Consider the following 26,998-nt stretch of genomic DNA (forward strand, 5'->3'; position numbering starts at 1 on the left):
TGTGTTTGAAAATTTACATTTGTATATGTAAAATTTTGAAAAACAACAATTAAATTTAAAACAATCTTTTTGTTTCTGAGGAGATTCGTGTAAATACCAAAAATTACATGTTCAAATTTTAATAAAAAGCAGGATTCAACTTACTGATAAATTGCTGACTATCTTTCCAAATGATTTTGTGACTGGACAGCTCCAGAAAAGGTGACTAATAGTTTTAGGAGTTTTTTTTGCAAAAAGAACAGCTTGTTGTGTGTTGGGGGGTTTGGCTGGATGTTTTGGTGTTTTCTTTTCTTTGCTCTCCAGGTGGTATGCAAACTGGTTTTTTGTCTGTGGAGAAGGTGCTGGCAGAAGAGTACTTCACCCTCATCAGCATTATTAGCTGCACCTGTGGAGGATGTTTCACGTGCAGGCCTACTGACTCGCAGCACCTGTGGATGATGCTCACGTGTAACTTAAAGACTTTCAGCTGAAGCAGATAATGAGATGGCGTTCTGCATTTAAGCCATGAGTGGTTCAAGCAGAATTGCCAGGAACTCGATCTTGTGATGTTCGTTTGTGAGACGCTGAGGACCGCGCCAGGGTTTGACACATCGTGCCTGTGAAGGAGGACGGGTGAGGGACACATGCTGTTAGCACACATCAGAGGTGATTATTGTCTGAATGATCGTTAATAATAGTTTGGCATTTTGTTACGCAGTATATTTGAACATTGATGAGAATTGTGCAGTTTGTTTCTCACTGCCGTGGTGTACGGACTGATGATCCTCCACCTGTTGTGAGAAGCTGCTCATTTACATAAAGCTTAAATTCAGACCTGAATGTGTTGCTGATAGTGTGTGCCTCTGAAAGATATTTGCTGTAGCTCTGTTGACTTACCTCACCTTTTCCATCCTTCACAGAGTCAGTTGTCGTGTCCACCTGGGGGTGTTTGGCGGTGAATCTGAGTCCAGAAGCACCGAGGCTTCGATCCTTTTGGGCGCTGGAGAGCGCGCCGTCCTTCACTCCGCCAGACAAACTAAATATTTATGTTGTACACTAATTATTGCACTGGAGGGGAAATAAAATCGTTTTGTTTGTGGAACCGCTTTCTGGTTATTTAGCGCTGGGTTCGGTCAGACGTTGGTCCGCTCCTCAACCTGCGTCTGCACATAACACAGCTGGGATCAATAGTTTTGAGAAATTTTTACCATATATTGATTTGTGGGGTAAATTCTATGCAAAAGTTTAAATGCTACATCTTTCATTTTGTTATTTATCATAAGTTTTTGGAGGATGGACCAGCTCTGGTTCCAGATATTATCATTTCAACTGTTTCACATACAAAGCTTCCTTCACTCCCCTCTCAAACCATTTCTTCTCTCTGGCTAACATTTTGACTTCCTTGTCCTCAAACATGTGGTTAGTGTCTTTAAGGTGGAGATGAAACGCAGACTGAGGTCCACCGGCGTCCTCTCTGCGGTGCTGGTATAGCCTTTTGTGCAACAGCTGCTTAGTCTCACCTATGTAGTGTTCATTACAGTTTTCCTGACATGTGATAGAATACACTACATTGCTCTGTTTCTAACTAAGGATCCTGTCCTTAGGGTGAACTAATTTCTGTCTCAAGGTGTTAATAGGTTTAAAGTAAACTGGGATTTTGTGCTGTCTGAAGATCCTCTGTAGTTTTTTCCCCTACTTCTGCTAAGTAAGGGAGAGACACTCCTCTTCTTGGCTCTGTCTCCTGTCTGTCTGGTCTCTTTGTTCTTTGGGACTTCTGCACTTTATCCAGGTACCTTCGTGGGTACCCACATACTGTGAGGGCTTTCCGGACATGTTGTTGTTCTTTTCTTCATGTCAGTGAGAGTTCTGAGTTTTACCAATTAATCGTAATCACCAAAGATTTACAAATTCTGAGGGGTATCAGTGGATTCTCCAGATACAGGAGAAGTCGGCCTGACGCAAACTTGGCCAAAGATGTGCACTGTGTCCGGGGCGAACTCTAACCCGAACCCAACCTGCAGATGTCAAGGGCCATCTATCGAGTGCAGCAAAATGATCATGTTCATCTTTATAGATCACAATCAGTTAATATGTCGATTATCACGACAAACCGATTAGGGAACTTCACAAAGTCCCATCAGAGATCAGAGCAACATTTTGATGTCATGAGGCTCGATCAAGTGAAAGTCAACATGCACCATGTGCAGAGGCCAAAGTGTTATTCTTCCAACATCAGTGAGCAGCAATTTACCACCACCCCGTGACAAATCTGAGAACAGTCAGTCAGAATGATGCAGGAAAACATGAAGACAGTAAGATTTTAACAGTTTTTTCCTGCGCCGTTTTATATCAGTCTTCAGTCTTATATTTATAAAATAATAATAATTACACAAACAAAGCCAGATATCATTTTGAAAAACTGGTAGCTAAATGTGAACATTAACATTTTACTAATAATTTTGTGTACTTTATATTACAGCACAACGATGGAGCTGTTATCAGGACAAAAAGCAGCAGATTCAGAAGAAATTTAGTCAAGTCAAAGATCTGTTGAAGGAGGAAGAGAAAATGTTCAGCAAGAAAAGCTCCCAAGAGCGAGAGTCAGCCGTGGCTCCTCTGCTCCAGCTGACAACGGAGCAGCAACAATCTGCTCAGAAGGACCTGAAGGAGTTGGTCACATGTTTTAAAGAACAGATGGAAACCATGAAGTTCAACTTCCACAAACATCTGAAAGACCAGGAGGACCGTCACACAAAAACTCTGGCAGCCCAGGAGGAGAGGCTTTTGATTCAGAGAGACCAACACCAGAAAGAGGTGGGAGATATGAAACAATATCTTATGGAAGAGCTGCAAAACCAGGACAAAAAGCATCAAAAAGAACTGACAGCCCAGAAACAGAGTTTCCAATTTAAGGAGGACAATCACCAAAAACAGCTGGAAGACCTGAACAAACTATTTACAAAGGAACTGGCAACCTGGAAAGAGAAATATCGGCATAAGGAGGACTTACTGTTGGGAAGGTGTCGTAGCACGGACCCACAACAGGGGGCGCAAAGGAACGGACAATGAGTAAGCCAAAAGGTAACAATTTAATGTTGTGACAATACACAACTAAATACACAAAATCTGCAAAGTCAATTAACACCAGGTGACGTGTGGGCAGGCTCGAAGATAGGAGACCCCGATGAGAGAGAGGCCGCGTCCCACACGGCTTCCACCACCAACGGCCTGAAGAACACCGGAGCCGCCAAGTCCCGAATCCCCAGGTGACCTCTGTCTTCGACTGTCGACCCTGGTACTGCTGGCAAAAAGCAGAAACAAGATGAATGAGTGTAAGTCTTTACACTCAGTGGTTCTCGGTCTGTACACCGTTAGGAGGGGGAACCTCCACCTCCGAATCACACACTCGTGCAACGCCTGTGTAACCACTTATCTGTCCAGAGAGTAAGGCGCAGTCGTCGTCGTTAATCTCCGAAGTCCCAGATAAGGCTTCGTCCACAGGAATAGGGCTGCAAATAACACAACGTGTCAGTCAGCAGAGAAATTACCTCACGGTAGTCGATTTCTCGGCGGGGAGGTGGAGTTGCAGTCCGGCTTAAGTAGTGGCGTAGATGAGTGACAGCTGGTGTGATGAGTGACAGCTGTCACTTCCTCTGGATCTGGCGCCCTCTCGTGCTTGGAGCCCGCACTCCAAGCAGGGCGCCCTCTGGTGGTAGTGGGCCAGCAGTACCTCCTCTTCAGCGGCCCACACAACACTTACATCAGTTAGAGCTGGAACACCTGGTAAACAAATTTAAAAAAGAACTCTCAAAACTGGAAGAAAAAATTAAATCTCAGCAAGAAAACCTACCAAAAGGACCTGGAGGACCTGGACAAGAGATGCAAAGACCTGGCAGCCCTGACAGAGAGTCTCCAGTCTAAGGAGGACAGCTATGAAAGAAAGTTTAAAGACCTGGAACACAAATTTAACAAACTGGCAGCACAGGAACAAAACTTTCGATCCAAGGAGCAAAGTTACCACAAAGAACTGGAAAACCTGGAAAAAACATTTAAAAAAGAACTGGAAACTCTGGAAAAGGAGTTCCAGTCCAGGGAGGACAGCTATCGAAAAGAGCTGGAAGACCTCAGCATCAAATACAAAGACGCGTTGACCAGGGAACACAATTTACAAGTTAAGGTGCAAATTTATGAGAAAAAGATGGAAAACCTGGAGAAATCATTCCAAAGAGAACTTGCAGCCCGAGATGAACATTTCCAATCCAAGGAGGGCCAATACCTGAAGATGCTAGAAGACCTGCAGACCAAGTTCAAAAAAGAACTGGCAATCCAGGAAATGAATTTCAAATTAAAAGAGGACAGACTTGAAAAAAGGCTGGAAGACCTGAAGAATACATTCATGACAAAACTAGCAGACCAAGAAGAAAAGATGAGACTACAAGAGGACATGTTTAAACAAGCAATGGATGACCAGGACAAAAGATTTAAAAATGAATTAGCTGCCCAAGAAAAGAAGTTTCAGAACCAGCTGACTGATACCAAGAAGAGGAAGCTGGAGAACCACGAGAACCCAAACAGAAACACTTTACACAGAATGAACCCAGCACCAAGTGGAAACAGAGTTACTAAGCCACTGCCATGTGAAGCTAAATACTATAAAAATATTTTAATTGAGTATAAATACACATTATTTTAAAGTGTCCTGGTTGCTTCATGTATCATAAAACTGTTGTTAAATCTTTAAAAAAGCAACAGCAACAAACCAAATCCATACACGTGTGTACGAGCCCCTCTAACAATCACATGCTTGACTTTTATTCACCGACTTTTCTTCAGCTTTTAACCAGATGCAGAATAGTGACGACAGTGTTTTGAATTATAACATGATGTTTCATGAAAACTGTAATAAGATCCACCTGTAAAGGTGTAATAAGGGCCACAGAAAGAAAAATACACTTTTTTTGAACAGGCTAATTTTCCTTTTTCTTCACTTTCTGTAATGTAATAAATTTGATCCATTTTTCTTCATGTTTTGATTTGAAATAGAATGTGCAGTGTTGACATGCATTTGTGTGTCTGGAAATAAAAACTATATTTTGATTTTTACTCGCTTTTTAAACACTATTATTTTATTATTTTCGGTGGGTGTCTGGAATTATCCAGACAAATTCTAATTTGCCAAAGTTCATGTGTTGGTTCTGACGTCACGTCTCCACCTTTTGTTGATTTACCAAACTTGGTATGTCAATGAAGGTTGACCTGAAAATAATTCCTTTTGGTAAAAGTTGAGGAATTCAGTTTTCCAACCTAATTTGGGTCAAATGTGGCACATACTTAGATGGACTCCAGAATATTCTGGCAAGGTCAAATAGAGGTCAATATTTGGGAAAAGGTTCAAGCAACTGGGTCCAAGTGTTAGAACGGCGTAAAGCTTACTGTGTCAATGTGCACAGGTACTGTTTGCCTATACTTGAAAAATGGCAAACATCTTCAAGTTTGAATGACTTGGATGTTATTTAATCTAATTATACCTGGAATATCACAGATTAATTAAAAAAACAACAAAACAACAACATTGATCTGAAGCTGCAGTACGTCCATCTGTACTGTTGTCCTTTTTTTGTTTTGTTTTAATCACAGATAAAAGTATGACAAAAGAAGTTGATAAAAGAATGGTTTTAATAGTCACTTGCAAACAGACCTGATGTATCAATAAGTAACACAGAGAACCAATTCCTTGAATAATCTGTTTTTGTTTTTTTTTGTATTCCTGCTGGAGATAGAAAGTTTGCACTGTGGTAACTGTTCACACGCCCAAAACCTCTTAACAGTCAAGGTCCCAGATGGTATTAATCCAAAATCCAGGCCGTTTAAATGTGAGTTGGGTCCAACGTCAAGACACAAACGGCTGAGCGGCGACACAGTTACGACTTCTTTCTGGTTTTCCCTCTGCTGTAGCGAAAACTCTTCAGTGGGTTCTTCCCCTGAACGTTCTTCTGCAAAGAAGGAAAGAAGAAGCTGTTCAGTCACCGTAGGCCAAATTAATTAAATGGCATCATCGAGAACCATGGTTCCCAATCCGTGGTCCGAGGCCTGCTGTGTGTTCACCTAAAAGAGGTCATTTCACTGATTAGCTCATCCACCTGCCTGAAGAGCCGAACTAATTCAAATCAGCTGGTTTAGAGGGTAGAACAAACGTTTGGTAGGACTTTTACTCCCTGGAGCTGGAGTTTTCCATCTCTAATCTGCACTGAAGCTGCAAAAAATTAGAAGTACATGTGTCAAAGCCTCCTGGATAATCAACAGTCATTAAGAACATCGTTTTTCTTTGGAACAATCAAAGAGAAAAGGAGAAAACTAAGTTATGTGTTAGAGAGTTCCCTTTTGACTGAGACTCCTGGGTTGAGTTACTTTAGTCTTTAGTTACATGAAAGTTTCTCTTCATACAAACAGCGTAGTTTGAAAAGAAAAAAGTTGGGAACCACAGATCTAGAACTTGTGAAGCTGTGAAAGGTGAACGTGTTAAGTTTTGTTTGTGGCACCACCAGTGACGGTTTCACGGTGGAGTTTCATACAAGAAACAATAATGGCCTCCATCAATGTGAAGACAGTGCAGATGGAGAAGAATTATTCAGGAATTATAGCAGAAAGATGTCCTGGGCTATTTCAAAAACTTGACTTTGTGGATGAACAGACCACAATTACATGTACAGAGGTGCACGTAACTGCCAAAGTCAGTCTCCCCATGAAGACATCAGACATGAATAACTTTCCTTCTTGCATATCTTCATATAATCTACAACCAGTGTGACGTTTCATTAAAAGGTTTGAGGCGTTGCACTAAACTCATGGACACACACAGATGAACTGACAGCACAAACCCTCTTCTACGTAACACTGTTGAGGTCAAAGGTTGTAAAAACATTCTGCACTCACACAACATTCAGTCTCATTATAGAAACTTTGCACAATTTATTACCACCCTTGAAAAACGTCAGCTGCCTATATTTTTTTAACACAACCTAATCTAGAGCCCGTGGATCCCCACGGACAACACGCTAGTTCTCACCTTAAAACTGGTCTTTGTGACACCATGAGAGTTTGACTTTTCCCTCTTCCTCCTCTTCTTGAATGACAGTGGATTTAAGACCCCCTTCAGCGTCTGAGGAACTTGATTGAAAATGAACACGGTTAATGTGAGGAAGCTGACCTGTGGCTGTGCGCGGGTTCGACTTACTGAGGTATTCTGGGATGTTCTTCAGGTGGGGTTTGACCACAGCAGGATGCAGTTCTTTGTCGTGTCTCAGTAGCTGCAGGTCTCTGGGGTTATCTTCAAAATACGTCTGATTGACAGCACAAAGCTTCAGGAAACATCCAGACAGATTGAGTCCACAGTGGAGTGACAGTTCCTCACCTTAAGCTTCTCTGAATTGAGGAGCTCCTGTTTGATCTCCTTCAGTCTGGCCTCCTTTATCGCCTGCTTCGTGACTGTATGCATCGCATCCTACGTAACACAAAACACACAACTGTGCAAGCTTGACACAATCCACCACACTAAAATTAACATGTAATCCATTCAGAACATAGTAAAGCAGGAAAAATTCCTCCGTGTGTCTGCAGGGCAACTGAAACTAGTCAAACTAAAGGTGCCCTCAAAGGTACAAGGAGACAAAAAGCCACTCTATGGCTTTCCCGGGCCACACTGACCACCTCTGACTGGGGGATCCCAAGGTGTTCCCAGGCCAGTGTGGACATATACAGTGAAGAAAATAAGTATTTGAACACCCTGCAGTTTTGCAAGTTCTCCCTCTTAGAAATCATGGAGGGGTCTGAAAATTTCATCTTAGGTGCATGTCCACTGTGAGAGACATAATCTAAAAAAAAAAAAACTGGAAATAATTTATTTGTATGTTACTGCTGCAAATAAGTATTGGAACACCTGTGAAAATCAATGTTAATATTTGGTACAGTAGCCTTTGTTTGTAATTACAGAGGTCAAATGTTTCCTGTAGTTTTTCACCAGGTTTTCACACACTGCAGCAGGGATTTTGGTCCACTCCTCCATACAGATCTTCTCCAGATCTTTCAGGTTTGGAGTTTCAGCTCCCTCCAAAGATTTTCTATTGAGTTCAGGTCTGGAGACTGGCCAGGCCACTCCAGGACCTTGAAATGCTTCTTACAGAGCCCCTCCTTAGTTGCCCTGGCTGTGTGTTTGGGGTCATTGTCATGCTGAAGACCCAGCCATGACCCATCTTCAATGCTCTTACTGAGGGAAGGAGGTTGTTGCCAAAATCTCGCAATACATGACCCCATCCATCCTCCCTTCAATACGGTGCAGTCGTCCTGTCCCCTTTGCAGAAGAACACCCCCAGAGTATGATGTTTCCACCCTCATGCTTCACGGTTGGGATTGTTTTCTTGGGGTTGTTCTCATCCTCTAAACATGGTAAGTGGAGTTGATTCCAAAAAGCTCTATTCTGGTCTCATCTGACCACATGACCTTCTCCCATGCCTCCTCTGGATCATCCAGATGGTCACTGGTGAACTTCAAATGGGCCTGGACATGTGCTGGCTTGAGCAGGGGGACCTTGCTGCCCTGCAGGATTTTAAACCATGACAGCATCATGTGTTACTAATGTAATCTTTGTGACTGTGGTCCCAGCTCTCTTCAGGTCATTGACCAGGTCCTCCTGTGTAGTTCTGAGCTTTCTCAGAATCATCCTTACCCCACAAAGTGAGATCTTGCATGGAATCCCAGACCGAGGGAGATTGACAGTCATCTTGTGTTTCTTCCACTTTCTAATAAATAATCATAACAGTTGTTGTCTTCTACCAAGCTGCTTGCCTGTTGTCCTGTAGTCCATCCCAGCCTTGTGCAGGTCTACAGTTTTGTCCCTGGTGTCCTTAGACAGCTCTTTGGTCTTGGCTATGGTGGACAGGTTGGAGTGTGATTGATTGAGTGTGTGAACAGGTGTCTTTTATACAGGTAACACGTTCAAACAGGTGCAATTAATACAGGTAAAGAGTGCAGAATAAGAGGGCTTCTTAAAGAAAAATTAACAGGTCTGTGTGAGACAGAATTCTTGCTGGGTGGTAGGTGTTCAAATACTTATTTGCAGCAGTAACATACAAATAAATTATTAAAAAATCATACATTGTGATTTCTGGATTTTTTTTTTTCGATTATGTCTCTCACAGTGGACATGCACCTAAGATGAAAATTTCAGACCCCTCCATGATTTCTAAGTGGGAGAACTTGCAAATCGCAGGGTGTTCAAATACTTATTTTCCTCACTGTAATCTCTCCACCTAGTCCTGGGTCTTTCTTGGTATCTCCTCCCAGATGGACGTGCCTGGAACACCTCCCTAGGGAGGCACCCAGGAGGCATCCTTACCAGATGCCTGAACCACCTCAGCTGACTTCTTTCAACATGAAGGAGCAGCAGCTCTACTCTGGGCTCCCCACGGATGACTGAACTTCTCACCCCATCTCTAAGGGAGAATGGTAAATGGTAAATGGACTGCATTTATATCGCACTTTTCCATCTGCATCAGACGCTCAAAGCGCTTTACAATTATGCCTCACATTCACCCCGATGTCAGGGTGCTGCCATACAAGGTGCTCACTACACACCGGGAGCAATAGGGGATTAAAGGCCTTGCCCAAGGGCCCTTAGTGATTTTCCAGTCAGGCGGGGATTTGAACCCATGATCTTCTGGATTCAAGCCCAACAACTGGAGACACCAGCCAACCTCCTGAGGAAGCCCATTTTGGGGGGTGGGGGGCTGTGCAGCTGCAGCGCTGCTGAACTTGTGTGTTCACTGGAGGAAGCAAAGACGGCACCGTTTACATCAACACTGCTGCAAAGGTGAATGAAACTCAATACCAGTTTTTCGTATCGATGAATATCAGAGTATGTTTTTTGTCAACCTTAGTCGGCACAGTTTGGTATCTAATATTTGACCACGTCACTGAAAACTGCAGACGGCCTTTGTTCCAAAGAAGTGAGAACTTTGGGATCACACCAGAATGTCATCGTCTTAGTGTAACTAACACGGCAAGTCCAGAGAGTCCAGGTCCAGATGGTGCAAATGGACAAAATAAAACACTTATTTTCTGGTTAGACACTAAACTTTGATTTGAAGAGGACACTTACCCGACACCTGTACCTGAATCCTTCAATCGCTTCCATCTTAAATTCATAAGGCTTTAAAACACAATCTTCATTATCTAAACAAAAAACAAACAACGTAAACATACACTTTCTAAAGATCAGTATAAATGTGGTCTTTTCCAACCACGAACAGCAGCTTCTGTTTGTGTCTGTCTCTCTCTCCCTCTCTCTCTGCTTGTCTCTCCCTCTGTCTGTCTCTCTCTCTCGCTCACTTTCTCTCTCACTGTTTTCGTGCTGCACAAACTGAATTTTTTGGAAACAAGAAGCCTTTCAACTGTAAAATAAATGTATCATCAGCGACTCTCACGTGCCGGATTTTAATGGAGACTTTTTTCTCTTTCTGCAGACAGAATCTCTGTTCGCCGTCCTTCTCAGCTGCACACTGAGCTGCTTTTCATACCGTTTTACAGCCTCTGGACAGTGAAGTGGTTAACTTTTTAGCACACATTTTCAGCAACAATTCAGTACATTTTTTGGAAAATATGTGCTTGAAGAACAGACAATTTGAACCCGAGAGCTGAGCAGAAATTTGCCACTAACTGCAGCTAGAACACTGCAGAAGAGAGCTCTCTCAAAGAGCCGGACTTCAGAAAACCTCCTCACACTCAGCAGTAAACAAGCAGAGAGCAAACAGCAGCAGTTGAGAGAATTCACAGTGGCTCTTCTCCAGTATTGGAAAATTTTGTGGGTTGGATTGGTATTTTCCGATATGTGAATTACGTTGTATAGGAACCTGATGCTGATCCAGGGTTGGTCCAATCCCTAGTGGATACCATGAAATGACCTCTACAAACACTACACAAGCTGGAGCCAAGGGCCCAGTGCCGTCAGGCTCTCAGAAGATACAACCAGGCCCTCGAACCAGCAGCCACAAGTTAGTTTTTGGTTTAGGTCCCAGCATTACCAAAGATGATGGTATTATCACAGGTTCTAAACTGCCAACAATGAACCCCCGTCTGCACAAATCCTTGTTTTGAGGTGAAGTGCCACCCAAGTCCCACCCAACAAGCTGATATAGGGGGACTTTGTGTAGGTGAGAAAGGCAGTAAATAGTATCACCGGGTTTTTAAATGTCTCTACAAACAGGCAATAGGAATGTCCACAATCACTTTTAAAAGCACCCAGCCACAGGGTTTCACAACAACACAATACTCAAACCTCTTCTCACCTGGACTGGACCGGCAGCTCCGAGTTGAGCACGCAGGCAGGAATTCCAAACTGTTACAAGAAGAGTTTCAGCTTGTAGCATCGCTCCAATGAGCCCACAAACAGCAGTCTTGCCCCGGGAGCATGCTTTTATTTTGGAGGTTAAACGGCTCACAGCGGAAGCTGGTTTACCTGCCCGCTTGTGTCCGTGGGGACATGTGGATTTTAGACGTTTTGGACACGACAGTGAACCACTGGTGGAGGTTTTAAATATTTGTCCCAAACCTAAACGGACATTCAGCAGCGTCGCTACAGACATGAACTGGTAAACATGCAGCTTTTTCATGTCTGTTGTGTGACTTGACTAGTCGGCTGTTTTTCTTATGGGTTAATTTGATCACTCAGATACCATGATTTTACAACAATTTAAGGATTCATCTTTAACGAAAACAGCCGGTGTCTGTAACTGTTTATGTAACGTCGTCTTTCGGTATCTGCCTTTACAGCAGGTCACTTCCGGTTCGGTGAAAACAAAGCACGTTTTTGTGGCTCACTATCGTCAGATACGTCGTGTGTTGCGTTTGGTTTACTCATATTAACCAACCGCAACATGAAACACACTGGGGAAAAAAGATCGTTTCATAATTTTCCCTAAAAACAAAGAGAAACGTAATTTGCAAATTTGGCCATGAAAGCCAGATTTGATGGCAAGTAGAAACTCAGGGAATGAATTTTATGGGTTGCCTCGGTATGTGAGAGACCGGAGGCGTGACGAGTGGGAAAAAAAATCGGTCACGTGACTCCTGGTGCCATCTTGGTTTCAAATTTTATTTTATTTATTTTTTTTTTTTACTTTTTTTTTGTAATATATAAAGTAAACTATACATGAACATCAGAATGCCAGAAGGGAGGCAAAGGCAAAAGCAATTATATATACAACCCCTGGCAATAATGATGGAATCACCGGCCTCGGAGGATGTTCATTCAGTTGTTTAATTTTGTAGAAAAAAAGCAGATCACAGACATGACACAAAACTAAAGTCATTTCAAATGGCAACTTTCTGGCTTTAAGAAACACTATAAGAAATCAGGAAAAATAATTGTGGCAGTCAGTAACGGTTACTTTTTTAGACCAAGCAGAGGGAAAAAAATATGGAATCACTCAATTCTGAGGAAAAAATTATGGAATCAACCTGTAAATTTTCATCCCCAAAACTAACACCTGCATCAAATCAGATCTGCTCGTTAGTCTGCATCTAAAAAGGAGTGATCACACCTTGGAGAGCTGTTGCACCAAGTGGACTGACATGAATCATGGCTCCAACACGAGAGATGTCAATTGAAACAAAGGAGAGGATTATCAAACTCTTAAAAGAGAGTAAATCATCACGCAATGTTGCAAAAGATGTTGGTTGTTCACAGTCAGCTGTGTCTAAACTCTGGACCAAATACAAACAACATGGGAACGTTGTTAAAGGCAAACATACTGGTAGACCAAGGAAGACATCAAAGCATCAAGACAGAAAACTTAAAGCAATATGTCTCAAAAATCGAAAATGCACAACAAAACAAATGAGGAACGAATGGGAGGAAACTGGAGTCAACGTCTGTGACCGAACTGTAAGAAACCGCCTAAAGGAAATGGGATTTACATATAGAAAAGCTAAATGAAAGCCATCATTAACACCTAAACAGAAAAAAACAAGGTTACAATGGGCTAAGGAAAAGCAATCGTGGACTGTGGATGACTGGATGAAAGTCATATTCAGTGATGAATCTCGAATCTGCATTGGGCAAGGTGATGATGCTGGAACTTTTGTTTGGTGCCGTTCCAATGAGATTTCTAAAGATGACTGCCTGAAGAGAACATGTAAATTTCCACAGTCATTGATGATATGGGGCTGCATGTCAGGTAAAGGCACTGGGGAGATGGCTGTCATTACATCATCAATAAATGCACAAGTTTACGTTGATATTTTGGACACTTTTCTTATCCCATCAATTGAAAGGATGTTTGGGGATGATGAAATCATTTTTCAAGATGATAATGCATCTTGCCATAGAGCAAAAACTGTGAAAACATTCCTTGCAAAAAGACACATAGGGTCAATGTCATGGCCTGCAAATAGTCCGGATCTTAATCCAATTGAAAATCTTTGGTGGAAGTTGAAGAAAATGGTCCATGACAAGGCTCCAACCTGCAAAGCTGATCTGGCAACAGCAATCAGAGAAAGTTGGAGCCAGATTGATGAAGAGTACTGTTTGTCACTCATTAAGTCCATGCCTCAGAGACTGCAAGCTGTTATAAAAGCCAGAGGTGGTGCAACAAAATACTAGTGATGTGTTGGAGCGTTCTTTTGTTTTTCATGATTCCATCATTTTTTCCTCAGAATTGAGTGATTGCACCAGACAAAAAAAGTCCCAAACATTTTGTATTGTTTTCCATGTAATAAACACCGTATATAACAGATTTTGTACAGCGGATTTTCCACTCAAATCGGACAAAATCTCAAGTCCAATCGCAATGTACACTCAACAAAAATATAAACGCAACACTTTTGGTTTGGCTCCCATTTTGTATGAGATGAACTCAAAGATCTAAAACTTTTTCCACATACACAATATCACCATTTCCCTCAAATATTGTTCACAAACCAGTCGAAATCTGTGATAGTGAGCACTTCTCCTTCGCTTAGATAATCCATCCCACCTCACAGGTGTGCCATACCAAGATGCTGATTAGACACCATGATTAGTGCACAGATGTGCCTTAGACTGCCCACAATAAAAGGCCACTCTGAAAGGTGCAGTTTTGTTTTATTGGGGGGGGATACCAGTCAGTATCTGGTGTGACCACCATTTGCCTCATGCAGTGCAACACATCTCCTTCGCATCATCCGTGAAGAGAACAACTCTCCAACGTGCCAAACACCAGCAAATGTGAGCATTTGCCCACTCAAGTCGGTTACGACGACGAACTGGAGTCAGGTCGAGACCCCGATGAGGACGACGAGCATGCAGATGAGCTTCCCTGAGACGTTTCTGACAGTTTGTGCAGAAATTCTTTGGTTATGCAAACCGACTGTTCCAGCAGCTGTCCGAGTGGCTGGTCTCAGACGATCTTGGAGGTGAACATGCTGGATGTGGAGGTCCTGGGCTCGTGTGGTTACACGTGGTCTGCGGTTGTGAGGCTGGTTGGATGTACTGCCAAATTCTCTGAATCGACTTTGGAGACGGCTTATGGTAGAGACATGAACATTCAATACACGAGCAACAGCTCTGGTTGACATTCCTGCTGTCAGCATGCCAATTGCACGCTCCCTCAAATCTTGCGACATCTGTGGCATTGTGATAAAACTGCACCTTTCAGAGTGGCCTTTTATTGTGGACAGTCTAAGGCACACCTGTGCACTAATCATGGTGTCTAATCAGCATCTTGATATGGCACACCTGTGAGGTGGGATGGATTATCTCAGCAAAGGAGAAGTGCTCACTATCACAGATTTAGACTGGTTTGTGAACAATATTTGAGAGAAATGGTGATATTGCATATGTGGAAAAAGTTTTAGATCTTTGAGTTCATCTCATACAAAATGGGAGCAAAACCAAAAGTGTTGCGTTTATATTTTTGTTGAGTATATTTCCATTAAACCCCTCACATGTGGGACCGGAGTCATTTCTGTGATTAAAAGCCTGACCGTTTAGTTTTTTCACACCATGCTCAGATTCGGACCCACAGCCTGACACACACATGTTAAATCAGATGCAAAAGGCTGTGATTTGACACTTTGCTGCTTTCACTGCTTCATCTGCCACCATATTATAATAGTTTTTTACAGTGTGAACGCTGATTACATTTTGATAATGGATCAAATACATTTGGCAGAAAAAAAATTTCAGAGGAAATTTTGACCCGGTCATTAAATGAGGCGCACGTCCTGATTCAGGATTTCTGTAGATGTTCAGCACCTCCTGACTGTAACTAATCCGTTACATACATATGGCTCGCATCTGATAACATGTCCCGTCCGATCTCAATGTATTTCCATTAAAAACCCCGAGCAGTCTGGACGTGCACAGTAACAGAGGTACAAATTAAAGTTCAGCTCTGACACTCGCCGATTTGAGGACTGGAGTCATTTTTGTGATTAAAAGTCATTCTCATGATTTTTTATTTTTTTGCAAGTACCTACATATGTCTGATGAACACATGCAAAATATTTCTGCTTAATTTCAAGTAGTTTTTTAGATATTATTTTTTTAATAAGGGTACCCACAATCCTATTTTTCACTCGTGAATGCATTTTGAGCTTTTTTAATTTTTAAAAGGCATTATCTCAACTAAAAATGCAGATATAAATCTCAAATTTGGAATATACCCTATTTGGGCACCCTAGATACAGTAGTAAATTTCAAAAATGGGATACAGAGCTAATTTTTCATTCTGTAGCATCATAAAAATGGCAGTTTGTCCATTCTCGCAAAAAATTACAAAATTTCAAAGAGCTATACTAAAGAAGAGATTCAATGGATAATCTTCATATTGCAGAATACACATATCTGCTGTACTAGTTATGTGTGTAAAACAATGAGCAGTTACTCTTGATATCAGATCTATTTTTAAACTGCAGTGACTCATGATCAGCTTGTCTAAAATTGTTCTAACAACAATTCTTTGCCCTATTAATGCCTCTGATGAAATGAACAGATACATAAGAAAAATACATATTGTCTTAGTTGTTTTAGCTACTGAACTAAGCACTATTAGTATAATACTAGACTAAGTATACACTTTACTGCACCATGCAAGATTTCATCTGCTTTGAGAGAGAAACCCCCATCCTGATGAATATATTTCAACAAATATCGCCCCTCAGCAGCAGCTTCCAAATTCTTTAAATAGTCGTAGGTCATCTTGAACACTTAAGTCCCGTCACACATAGCAAGAATGTGGAGGAAGCATTCCTGACACGGCAAATATTGCCATAATTCGACGCAGTTGAGAGGAAAAGAGGCGTGGTCAGCTGTATCCAAATGCATCTGGACTGTCTCGTGCGCACCTGCAGGATGCAGCCCAAATGTGTCAGATGGCATCGACATTGGAGCTGTCACTTGGAGGTGATGATCTAGTGGTTAAGGTGTTGGGCTTGAATCCAGAAGATCATGGGTTCAAATCCTCGCCTGACTGGAAAATCACTCACGGTCCTTGGGCAAGGCCTTTAATCCCCTATTGCTCCCGGTGTGTAGTGAGCGCCTCGTATGGCAGCACCCTGACATCGGGGTGAATGTGAGGCATAATTGTAAAGCGCTTTGAGCGTCTGATGCAGATGGAAAAGCGCTATATAAATGCAGTCCATTTACCATTTACTCACCCACTCACTCACCCACGCAATCAAATCTCGGCTTGTTCTCACATTCCCAGTACTAAACTGACCTCTCATCAGTGTGTGTCTCACATGACGGAGAGCGTGCGTGTATGTGTGTAGAACAGGTGATCAAAGCAGTGTGCGAGTGTGTGGCTGAAATGTTCGCACAGTGTGCGAACATTTCGTTTATGAGCAAATATGTGTGCTCATAAACGCTGTACCAGCCACTCCGCGTGCGCACGTGAGCACATGGGCTGTTCATCCAGAGAGTGCACAAACAGGCTGACAGCTGTCAGTGTTTGCCTGCTGTTAGTCTGGTGAAAAATCCCTTTAGGTATTTGATCAGTATATACCTGCATTGTTAGATTTTACTTGTCCATCTGGACTCCATAACCGCTATTGAACTGTGCTGGCAGTGTGCCAACTTCTCACGTGTGCATATTTCAGATGCAGCCAGTGGACTTTCTCTTTTCTCTTTTTTTAAACTCTTTTTTGTTGTCATTTTACTTGATACGCATCTTAACACAAGTGTAGTTGGATTATCATTGTGGGACGGCACTTCACATGGGATTTATTCATATCAGAGGGGGATTATGCATTTGTCAGATGATCAACTTTTCCAGCATATAGCGCAGCCGGGCGAAAGGGACTTGACCAGCTGTCTGCGCTGCGCTGTGGAAGGCGAAGTACTGGAGGTGAGTTCCATGTTTATTTATGTCATCATGTGCTGGGCAAACATTTCCACATCATACCTGCTACAGACTTAGGAGGTGAACATGTAATAATATGTGCATTACAGCGGCGACATCCCGTTCAGCTGTGTTGCGGCGTGGCACTGAGCCTCTGACACATGCACAGTGCCATATACATGTTATTACATAACAACATTACCTTCGCCCTCCCTGCCCGGGGTCCAGTGGAGGTGGACAAACGTGGCACAGCATGTCGGCAGGCTTTGCTGTGACCGATCAATCTCAGAGCTCAATCAACCGTGATCAGATCATTTTAGATGTCGTTTTGATGGCATCTGAATATGTAAATTGCAGTCAGATGGTCATCAGATTGCATATGGGCCGCTGTTGGATAGGTGTCCCATCTCGATGGTGCCCAGAGGGTTTTGAACATGTGCATCACACTCGGGGCCGCCGGCCAATTTTGACCAACTGTGTCGACTTCCGCAGATGGCTGTCAGAACGTTTTGGAACTAAAATTTGACACTTGTCGGATGTGTGCCGATTCATAAGTCCAACGCCACTCTGCATGATTCCGACAATGTGTGACGGCGAGTATTAAAAATGCTTATTAGTCTACTGCAAATTCTGGTTTCTTATATGTGCTCCAATGTCATTTTACACAAAGAACATCACGAATGCCATCAGCAGGTCACCCACCGAATATGTGGCTTTGTTTTCACTGAGTCGGGCTGTCAGGTCGTTGTTAGCAGTAAAAGACACCAGCGCAATATTGGGAACGAGGCTGACTGTCTTCCTAAACACCTGCTAAAAACACAAATGGGACAAAGGCAACCTGCTTCACCACCAGTACCTCCATCAGCTCGTCCTTTTGTCACCTTTCTGTCATTGAATTGATACTTAGTTAGCTAGTTAGTTAGTCGGGTGCAGCAATAAACCTTGAAGCCGAAAAACGCAGTCCATGTGCCGTACAGCGGACTGTGTACTGTTCACACTCTGTGGTCGAAGAGCCTTTTTTGGAGTTCACCATCTCTTAGGAAACTTCTCTTTTAAATTTTTTTTAACTTTATTTTTATTAAAATTTTCAGTTTTACATAAAAAGAAACAACAAATAAACCAACCAAGTGTCCTGCAAACCAACAAAATATAGAAAGAGCCATCAAGTAAGAGTAATAGTACTCGTAAGAGAAAATTACACATACTCCACAAGGTTTTTAAAAAATGAAATGCTATTATAATTCAAGAAAACATTTCTATTTTTCCAGTACTTGTCACATTTTTCAGAGGAGTGTCTGACAGAGTAGGTTATCTGCTCCATAAGTGGCTAAAAACGCGTCAGTCTGAGGGCAGAGCCGAGCTGGTTGAATGTGCACAGAACAGGTTCTGTTTGTAGGCGGCTGTGGAGGATCAGCCACACTTTAAAACCAGCCCACCTGGACTTCTTAAAGCCACAAACTACATTCCACTCAGGTGTAGCACTTATCCATACAAGACAACAAAAGCTAGCTCTCTCTCTCTCACACACACACACACACACACAGCTGACAGGAACGGAGAAATCAACTTGCTCGTGATTTCTCCTGAACGATGCCAATTATAAAAGCAGCAGACGCTTTCAGGGGCTGTAATCACATAATGAGAGGATGAATATTACCAACCAAACAAGAACACAGTGAAACAACCCAGAAAAAGCACAGACCGCTTGTCACACACACCATCTTGCTACACACTTAATCTGCAATAAAAAAATCCTGCTATTTTTTTTCTCATGATGTCATACTGTTTTTAATCATGTAAAAATTTATACCAGTATTATCGTGTACAGTATGATATGGCACAGCCCTACTTGCATACAGCAGAATGCCCATGCGTTGCATATCAAAATGTTCAGATCAGTCTCAGCTTTCTGAATGTGAGATATGTATTTGTCAAGAACACTACATAAAAGATATAATTTGGCTCTCTATTATTGAAATTTTGAGTCGGTATACAGCTGTATTCATGTGGAGAAAGTGTTTTTGTGTTGGAAATGGATTTATCAAAGTCTTTAGGTTTCATGCTGAGTGAAATTCTCATCTTAATAATGTATGCTAACTGTGTTAGCACGTTTAGCAGCAATCTGTAGCTTCATCCATTAGGTCCTGTTAATGCACAGTTACTGAGAAAATAAGCGGCTCATGATGCTTAATGCCAACACTAAAGCAAATGGCTATGAGAACCACCGTGCAGTCCCACAAAAAATAGGATTTTATTAACCATCCGAACCAAAGTTAGCCTGGTAGCTTACTGGTTCGGACTGGAAGATACGAGCTTGTTCAGGCTTCTTTCATCACACAACGGAGTCACCCACGCACCAGCCGTCGATCTGTTAATGGGTTTGTCACATTCATTGTAGGTACAGTAAGTGGTGCCAACATGGCAGCACCCAGTATGTGTTTCATATCAGCTGTTCCAGCTCAATATAGTTAACTCATGGGTGACATAATGCAGGATTTGTTCAATATACGGGTGATTCTTTAACTACAGGCACTATTGGCCTTGTAAATGTAATTTCCACCACACCATTGCCTTACAATATAAAGCACCTTGGGGCAACTGTTTGTTGTGATTTGGCGCTATATACATGTGCTCTGATGTCACTGTTTATCTCCATAGAAACTACCCAAACAATCTTTCATACAAACTGTTTAAAGGGACATTACAGTGTTGTGGTGGAAATTACGGCAATAGTGTGGGACAACTACATTTTGTTTAAAAAAATCACAACAGTTGTATGACATTGAATACCCCAATTATGTTTTGATTATTTTACTGATATTTTATTCAGAGATATTTTAAAACATTAGAAAAAACGTTTCTTTACCATTCATTTTTATCATTGAAGATCAAAAGTCTGGGTGTGGGACAAGCACAAAACGGCAATATTTGCATATAATGATGCTGAAAAAAGGTGAAAAAGTCATCATAGACTACTAGAACAAATTTCTTAACACACTTTCATTGTAAAGATAACTATAAAAGTGTGAAATTTCCCCTTTTTTCTGTTTTTCATACAATATGATCAAAGGACATAATAAATGCCCATAGTCTAAGAATCACCCATACAGTTGTATGCAAAAGTTTGGGCACCCCTGATCATTTTCATGATTTTCCTTTATAAATCGTTAGTTGTCTGCATCAGAAATTTCAGTTAAATATATCATATCGCAGACGAACACACTGATATTTGAGACGTGAAATGAAGTTTGTAGTATTTACAGAAAGTGTGCAATCATTATTTAAACAAAATTAGGCAGGTGCATAAATGTGGGCACCCTTGTAATTTTCTTGATTAGAATACATTTAGCACTAATTATTGAAACACAAAATTGGTTTGGTAAGCTCATTGACCCTTGACCTCCTTACACAGGTGAATCCAATCACGAGAAAGGGTATTTAAGGTGGCCATTTGCAAATGTTTCCCCTCTTTGCATCTCTTCTAATGAGTGGCAACATGGGAGCCTCTAAACGACTCTCAAATGACCTGAAAACAAAGATTGTTCAACATCATGGTTTAGGGGAAGGATACAAAAAGCTGTCTTAGAGATTTCAGCTCTCTGTTTCCACTGTGAGGTACATAGTGAGGAAATGGAAGACCACAGGGACAGTACTAGTTAAGGCCCAAAGTGGCAGGCCAAGAAAAATATCAGATGAAACAAAGGATGGTGAGAATAGTCATAGTCAACCCACAGACCTGCTCCAAAGACCTACAATATGATCTTGCTGCAGATAGTGTCTCTGTGCATGGTTCAACTGTACAGCGCACTTTGCACAAGGAGATGCTGTATGATGCTGTAATGCAGAGGAAGCCTTTTCTGCATACACGCCACAAACAGAGTCGCTTGAGGTATGCTAAAGCACATTTGGACAAGCCAACTTCATTTTGGAATAAGGTGCTGTGGACTGATGAAACTAAAATTGAGTTATTTGGATATAACAAGGGGCAGTATGTATGGCTGAAAAAGAACACAGCATTCCAAGAAAAACACTTGCTACCTACAGTAAAATTTGGAGGTGGTTCCATCATGCTGTGGGGCTGTGTGGCCAGTGCAGGTACTGGAAATCTTGTTAAAGTTGAGGGTCACATGGATTCCAGTCAATATCAGCAGATTCCTGAGAACAATGTTCATGAATCAGTGACAAAGCTGAAGTTGCTTGGGGCTGGATCTTTCAACAAGACAACGACCCTAAACACTGCTCAAAATCTACTAAGACATTCATGCAGAGGAACAAGTACAGCATTCTGGAATGACCATCTCAGTCCCCAGACCTGAATATTATTGAAAATCTGTGGTGTGATTTTAAGTGGGCTGTCCATGCTCAGAAACCAACAAACCTGAGATGTTTTGTAAAGACGAATGGTCCAAAATACCTTCAACCAGAATCCAGACTCTCATTGGACACTATAGGAAGCGTTTAGAGGCTGTTATTTCTGCAAAAGGAGGATCTACTAAATATTGATGTATGTTTTTCTGGTGGGGGTGTACCACTGCGCCCCAAATAAATAAATAAGGCCCATAAGTATTAGGTTTGGACAGTAACTATTTTTTTACTTTTATATTCTTGAGTGGGGGGAACTCATGATGGATGTTACCCTCCTTGACCTGGCCCAATGATCATCTCCAAGCAAACTGAAATTTGTCGCTTACTCTTTGAGATGCAGTATGCAAGTTATTTTTGGATTTCATCCACTCCATTTACCATCTTCTCAGTGGACACCGTGTACAGTACCCTCCAAAAGTACTGGGCCCCTTGATATTTCAGACGTTTTAATTTGTTTATGCCATTTCACATTCAAAAAGTAAATTGGGTTTCTCAGTATAAACATTTCTAAAATTATGTTCCTTAAACTCAAACTCAAAGCAGATCTCTACAATGTGATATAAATTAATAAAAAATATAAACCCAAGAAGAAGAGAGAAGCGGAGAAGGATTTTCTTTTACCAAAACATTAAATCTAGACTTAAATCTCAGATGTACCTTCTGGCAAATTGTAGCTGAACATTCAGGTCTTCTTTTTACTAAAACCCTCCTCTGTACCACTTCATCATGAAGCTGGATAACTGCAGATACAAAATGCAAAAGGTGCACAATTTCATCCAGAGAAAACTGTAACTTCTTCTGGGTTGTCTGGGTGTCTTGGTGGCTTTCCTCACTCTTCTCCTTCTTGCACAGTCACTCAGTGTTTGAGAACTGTCTACTCCACACAGATTTACCACAGAGTGTCGTACTGTTTGTATTTTTTCATAATTGATGTAAATAAAGTTCAAGACATATTCAGTGACTTGGAAATGTTCATGTATCCATCCCCTGACTTGACCAAAGAAAACTGGCTATAAAACTGATTATTTACAGGTATTATACCAAAGGGGCTGATTACTTACACAACACATCACCTTGGCTTTTTTTTATTTTTAATTAATTTATATCAAGTGGCAAAAATTTGCTTTGAGTTTGAGTTTAAGGAAGATAATTCTAGAAATTTTTATATTGAGAAGTCTGATTGACTTTTAGTATTTGAAATGGCATAAACAAATTCAAATGTGTGAAATACCAAGGGGCTGAATACGTTTGGAGGGCACTGTATATGCAAGTTAAATGTTTTTCTTCTGCTCAGGGTGAATTGGTCTTTTTTTGTTGTTGTTTCAGGTTGGACGACATGATGACGTGGAGCCTGTGGGTTTTTCTGCCTCCGCTGTACTTTGTTGGCACTGCTGCTGGACTCTGGGTGGTGTAAGTTCTGTTGATTGTTGGGATATACTTTTCATTTATACTCGTACGTTGGAATTTCCCAGTTACGTCTCCCAGGAACATCTCCTGAGGTCATAATTCCAATTTACCAACTTGTTCGAAACCCACATGCTTCAAGTTGACAATCCAACATGGCTGCTCCAAGCAGCAACAAGAGTGAATGTTGTAGTTTTCAATGTTTAAGTACTTCTGGACACAGTACTGCTGCACTGCTGTCTCTGGACATGTTGCTGCAGTATTTGTATGCGGGAAATGCTGCAAAAAGCGTTTATCAGCTGGTCTTTGCATGTTGTTGTCTGCGTGGATTTCCTCTTTCAGCAAAATATACATGTTTGATAAAAGTCCCAAATGGGCTTTGTGGCAATGACGGTGCCGAAAAAACATTCATCCAGTTCAAAACATCGCTGTGCAGTAGTAGTGTACTTATACACCTGCACAGCCGCTAACGTATTTATCGTTGTTTCCTCAGTTACTTTACTGCTGTCAAAAATGAAGATATAGTCCCCTTGACCTCACAATACAGGTAAGAATTAAACCATCTTAAATCAAATAAATATGGTTTAGTTTTATCTCTAGTTAAAGGATATTTTCTTTTACAGAAGAGTGGTAAATAGTTCCATATACTTTCCTTACATTAGGTAAGCATCATTTAATATGTTCGGAATCTTTATTTAAGAACAGTAAAAGCTAAATCCCCTCTTTTTGTTAAAGTGTTGCAGGAAATTCCCCACCAGCGAGCTGTATTTTCAGTCAAGTTATGAACCTGGCAGCCTTTGCAGGTCAGAGCAGTGATGATACAGAAGTGATCATGTTAATATCTCAGATGCCAACACTGACATTTGATGCATAAACAAGTTACAGTGCATCCCGAAAGTATTCACAGTGCTTCTGTTATATTACAGCCTTATTTCAAAGTGGATGAAATGCACTTTGCAGAATTGTAGAATTTTGTGTGTGTAGAATTTTTTTCGGCAAAATTGTACACACAATACCCCATAATAACAATGTGCAAATAAGTTTGGTTTTTTTTCTTCAAATTTATGAAAAATAAAAACTTTTAAAAAAAAACTAAGAAACCACATGTCCATAAGTATTCCACCAGTCTTTGCATGAAGCTCAAAACTGAGTTCAGGTGCCTCCTGTTTCCACTGATCATCCTTGAGATGTTGCTACATATAAGGTCCCACAGCTGACAGTCAGAGCACAAACCAAGCATGAAGTCAAAGGAATTGTCTGTGGACCTCAGAGACAGGATTGTCTGGAGGCACAAATCTGGGGAAGGGAACAGAAACATTTCTGCTAAGAGATAAGACTTTATTGATCTCACAGTGGAGAAATTCACGTTACGATGGGTGCGAGTGGAGGAAAATGTGCATCAAACAGCGTGTGCAAGGATAAGCAATAATAATAATACTTGTAACAATACAATAAATTAAGAAAATGAGGTAGAAATAGAATATTATATATACCTATTTTTTTTCAATTCCAGTCATGTTATATATATATAATATATATATATAACATGACTGGAATTGAAAAAAAAAATAGGTGCATCTTATTTACAATATGTGAAGTGGAATTTAGATGTGATGAGATGACATTAGTGCTGGGATTTGTAAACGAGTTATTGCACATGATTTGTGGACAAATCATGTGCAATAATATTCAGTTATTCAGTTGAATTTGAGTTACATGTTCATTTTCTATTTCTTTTGGTTCTTCTATATTTCAGGATTCATCATTGCCGTGCTTCGGTACCTCCAGATCAAATATACAATTGGCAAATCTTGGCTAAACATCGGAAGTGTGATAGCGTGTTCTGTCAGCTGCTTTGGCATGACGCTGGTGGGAAACTTCCAGGTGACAAAGCATCACTGATCCATGCATTTACACTCAACAAAAACATCAATGCAACACTTTTGTTTTACTTTATAGTTTAAAAGAAAATCTGTGTCTGCCCAGATAATCCATGCACCTGGCAGGTGTGATTATTGGACAGGTGTATGTTGGACTAGTCACAATAAAAGTTGAATGGAACATTCCATCTTTCACTGAATGAAATATTCTGTGATCAGTGTGCAATAACACAAATTGTATAGTACCACAGTTGCACGCTAAATAGCACTATTGCACAGTAAGTGTAACACAGTGGCAAATGGTACAAATAATCCATGTCATGTGACGTACAAACCATCAGTCAAATGACAAAGATCTATTCAGCCACTATATAATGATCAGCTGCACATTAGAGAGGCCTTGAGACCACTTCAAGGCAATCATGCCCTTTAATCAGCATCCTGCCAGTTGGATGGATTATACTGGTAAAGGTGAAATAAATTTAACAGAAATAGGCCTTTTGTGTACACAGGAGGAGCCTTAAATATTTTACATCAACTTGTGAAAATTGGTGTATAAATATTGACAACCACAGGGTCACTTTTTGAGGACTGAAGGTCACTGATGTGACTTTCTGGATTTTGTCTGTAGATATTCAGTGAGGAAACGATTCACAACACAGGCACCCTGATGGTGTTTGGGATGGGAACACTGTTCTGCTGGATGCAGAGTTTTATGACACTGTGTGAAGGAAAGAAGTTCGCCGTCTTCCGTTTCTTGTTGTCTGCATCCATCACTGCCTGCATCATAATTCGTATCCTTTTTCTCATGCCTGTGTATCGGCGTAACAACGAGCTCTCTTTTTTCCATCTATTTCTGTTCTTCATAGTTTGCCAACCTTATGATTTTGGTGTTAAAGATGTTACGTCCTCAGCTGACAGGTTGCCATGTTCTGCTGTTACATTCCCCCTTTGACGTGTGTCATCTTTAACCAGCACGGTGCAGATTCCTCCATGATTGCTGTGCACCTTCACATGCACGGGGCTCGCAGCCAGTGGGCACTGGTCATGTTCCTCCTCATGTTCATCGCCACTTTTGCTGTTGAGTTTCGTCACTGTCACTTTGACTTAATATGTAGAGATGACTCCAGGTGTTCCATCATCCCACCGCAAACCTTCTCTGAAATGCGTCAGACACACGATTGGTCAAACACTAACACGTGATCAGGTTTAGGAACGACACAGACAAATGAATCTGTGCTGTCAACATACTTTAAGAACAACATGGAATTCCATTTGCTGAATGTACTTTTAACTGAGTATCATGACCAAAAACTCCTAATATGAGTCATCACAGAAAATTACAATAATATAAGACATTGATCCTAAAACATTTGTCTAAAGTCGGTCTCCCAGGACAGATTTTTGAGCCCGGTTACCTTCCCAAGTCCAAAAAAATTTACAAAATTGGGCGGGATGTATGACAATAGCAGACTAAAGTTGTGTGTCATATGAGTCTGCAGCAGATTGCTGCAGACTCCACACACATTTGAATGTGGCCCACGAAACGAGAGCTTCTGGTCACGTGCACAATGGTACTGTGGTCTAATGTCTGCAGTTACAGTGGGGAAAATAAGTATTTGACCCCCTGTCGGTTTTGCAGGTTTTCCCACCTACAAAGAATGTAGAGGTCTGTAATTTTTATCGTAGGTTCACTTCAACTGTGAGACAAAATCTAAAAACAAATCCAGAAAATCACATTGTATGATTTTTAAATAATTAATTTGCATTTTATTGCATGAAATAAGTATTTGAACACCTACCAACCAGCAAGAATTCTGTCTCTCACAGACCTATTAATTTTTCTTTAAGAAGCCCTCTTATTCTGCACTCTTTACTTGTGTTAATTGCACCTGTTTGAACTTGTTACCTGTATAAAAGACACCTGTTCACACACTCAATCAATCACACTCCTGTAGCCTAGCATAAAAATAACAGCATCCAAATCCACCTTCAGAA

The 26,998-nt window shown here is 41.2% G+C and overlaps 2 protein-coding genes across 3 annotated transcripts; one reads left to right on the forward strand and one right to left on the reverse strand.

The window, feature by feature from the left end:
• Positions 1-5,629: 5,629 nt before the first annotated feature.
• LOC117529562 (probable ATP-dependent RNA helicase DDX56) lies at positions 5,630-10,215 on the reverse strand. The gene is made up of 5 exons (XM_034192383.1): positions 10,133-10,215; positions 7,391-7,480; positions 7,214-7,319; positions 7,046-7,146; positions 5,630-5,972 (listed from the first exon to the last, which is right to left on the reverse strand). The coding sequence occupies exons 1-5, from the start codon at positions 10,166-10,168 to the stop codon at positions 5,901-5,903; spliced, it is 405 nt and encodes a 134-aa protein (XP_034048274.1). The 5' UTR covers positions 10,169-10,215; the 3' UTR covers positions 5,630-5,900.
• A 1,281-nt stretch (positions 10,216-11,496) lies between these two features.
• Positions 11,497-26,713, forward strand: tmem150c (transmembrane protein 150C). Of its 2 annotated transcripts, XM_034192195.1 has the most exons (8): positions 11,497-11,621; positions 23,043-23,126; positions 23,614-23,667; positions 23,744-23,782; positions 23,856-23,923; positions 24,877-25,004; positions 25,632-25,794; positions 25,986-26,713. In XM_034192195.1, the coding sequence occupies exons 1-8, from the start codon at positions 11,614-11,616 to the stop codon at positions 26,201-26,203; spliced, it is 762 nt and encodes a 253-aa protein (XP_034048086.1). In that variant the 5' UTR covers positions 11,497-11,613; the 3' UTR covers positions 26,204-26,713. The 2 variants fall into 2 exon arrangements, with proteins under 2 accessions (XP_034048086.1, XP_034048087.1); XM_034192196.1 differs by lacking the exons at positions 23,614-23,667; positions 23,744-23,782 and having other exon boundaries at positions 25,986-26,712.
• The last annotated feature ends 285 nt before the right edge of the window (positions 26,714-26,998 follow it).

Source organism: Thalassophryne amazonica, chromosome 17 (genome assembly GCF_902500255.1).
Source record: "Thalassophryne amazonica chromosome 17, fThaAma1.1, whole genome shotgun sequence".
In the NCBI taxonomy this organism is placed as follows: domain Eukaryota; kingdom Metazoa; phylum Chordata; class Actinopteri; order Batrachoidiformes; family Batrachoididae; genus Thalassophryne; species Thalassophryne amazonica.

Coding starts and splice junctions, on each gene's coding strand:
- LOC117529562 (XM_034192383.1), bottom strand. CDS start 10,168: ATGGAAGCGATTGAAGGATTCAGGTACAGGTGTCGG. Junction 7,481..10,132: donor GATTCAGGTACAGGTGTCGG/GTAAGTGTCCTC, acceptor TGTGTTACGTAG/GATGCGATGCATACAGTCAC. Junction 7,147..7,213: donor GAACATCCCAGAATACCTCA/GTAAGTCGAACC, acceptor TTTTCAATCAAG/TTCCTCAGACGCTGAAGGGG.
- tmem150c (XM_034192195.1), top strand. Junction 23,668..23,743: donor CCCTTGACCTCACAATACAG/GTAAGAATTAAA, acceptor TTTCTTTTACAG/AAGAGTGGTAAATAGTTCCA. Junction 23,783..23,855: donor ATATACTTTCCTTACATTAG/GTAAGCATCATT, acceptor TTTTTGTTAAAG/TGTTGCAGGAAATTCCCCAC.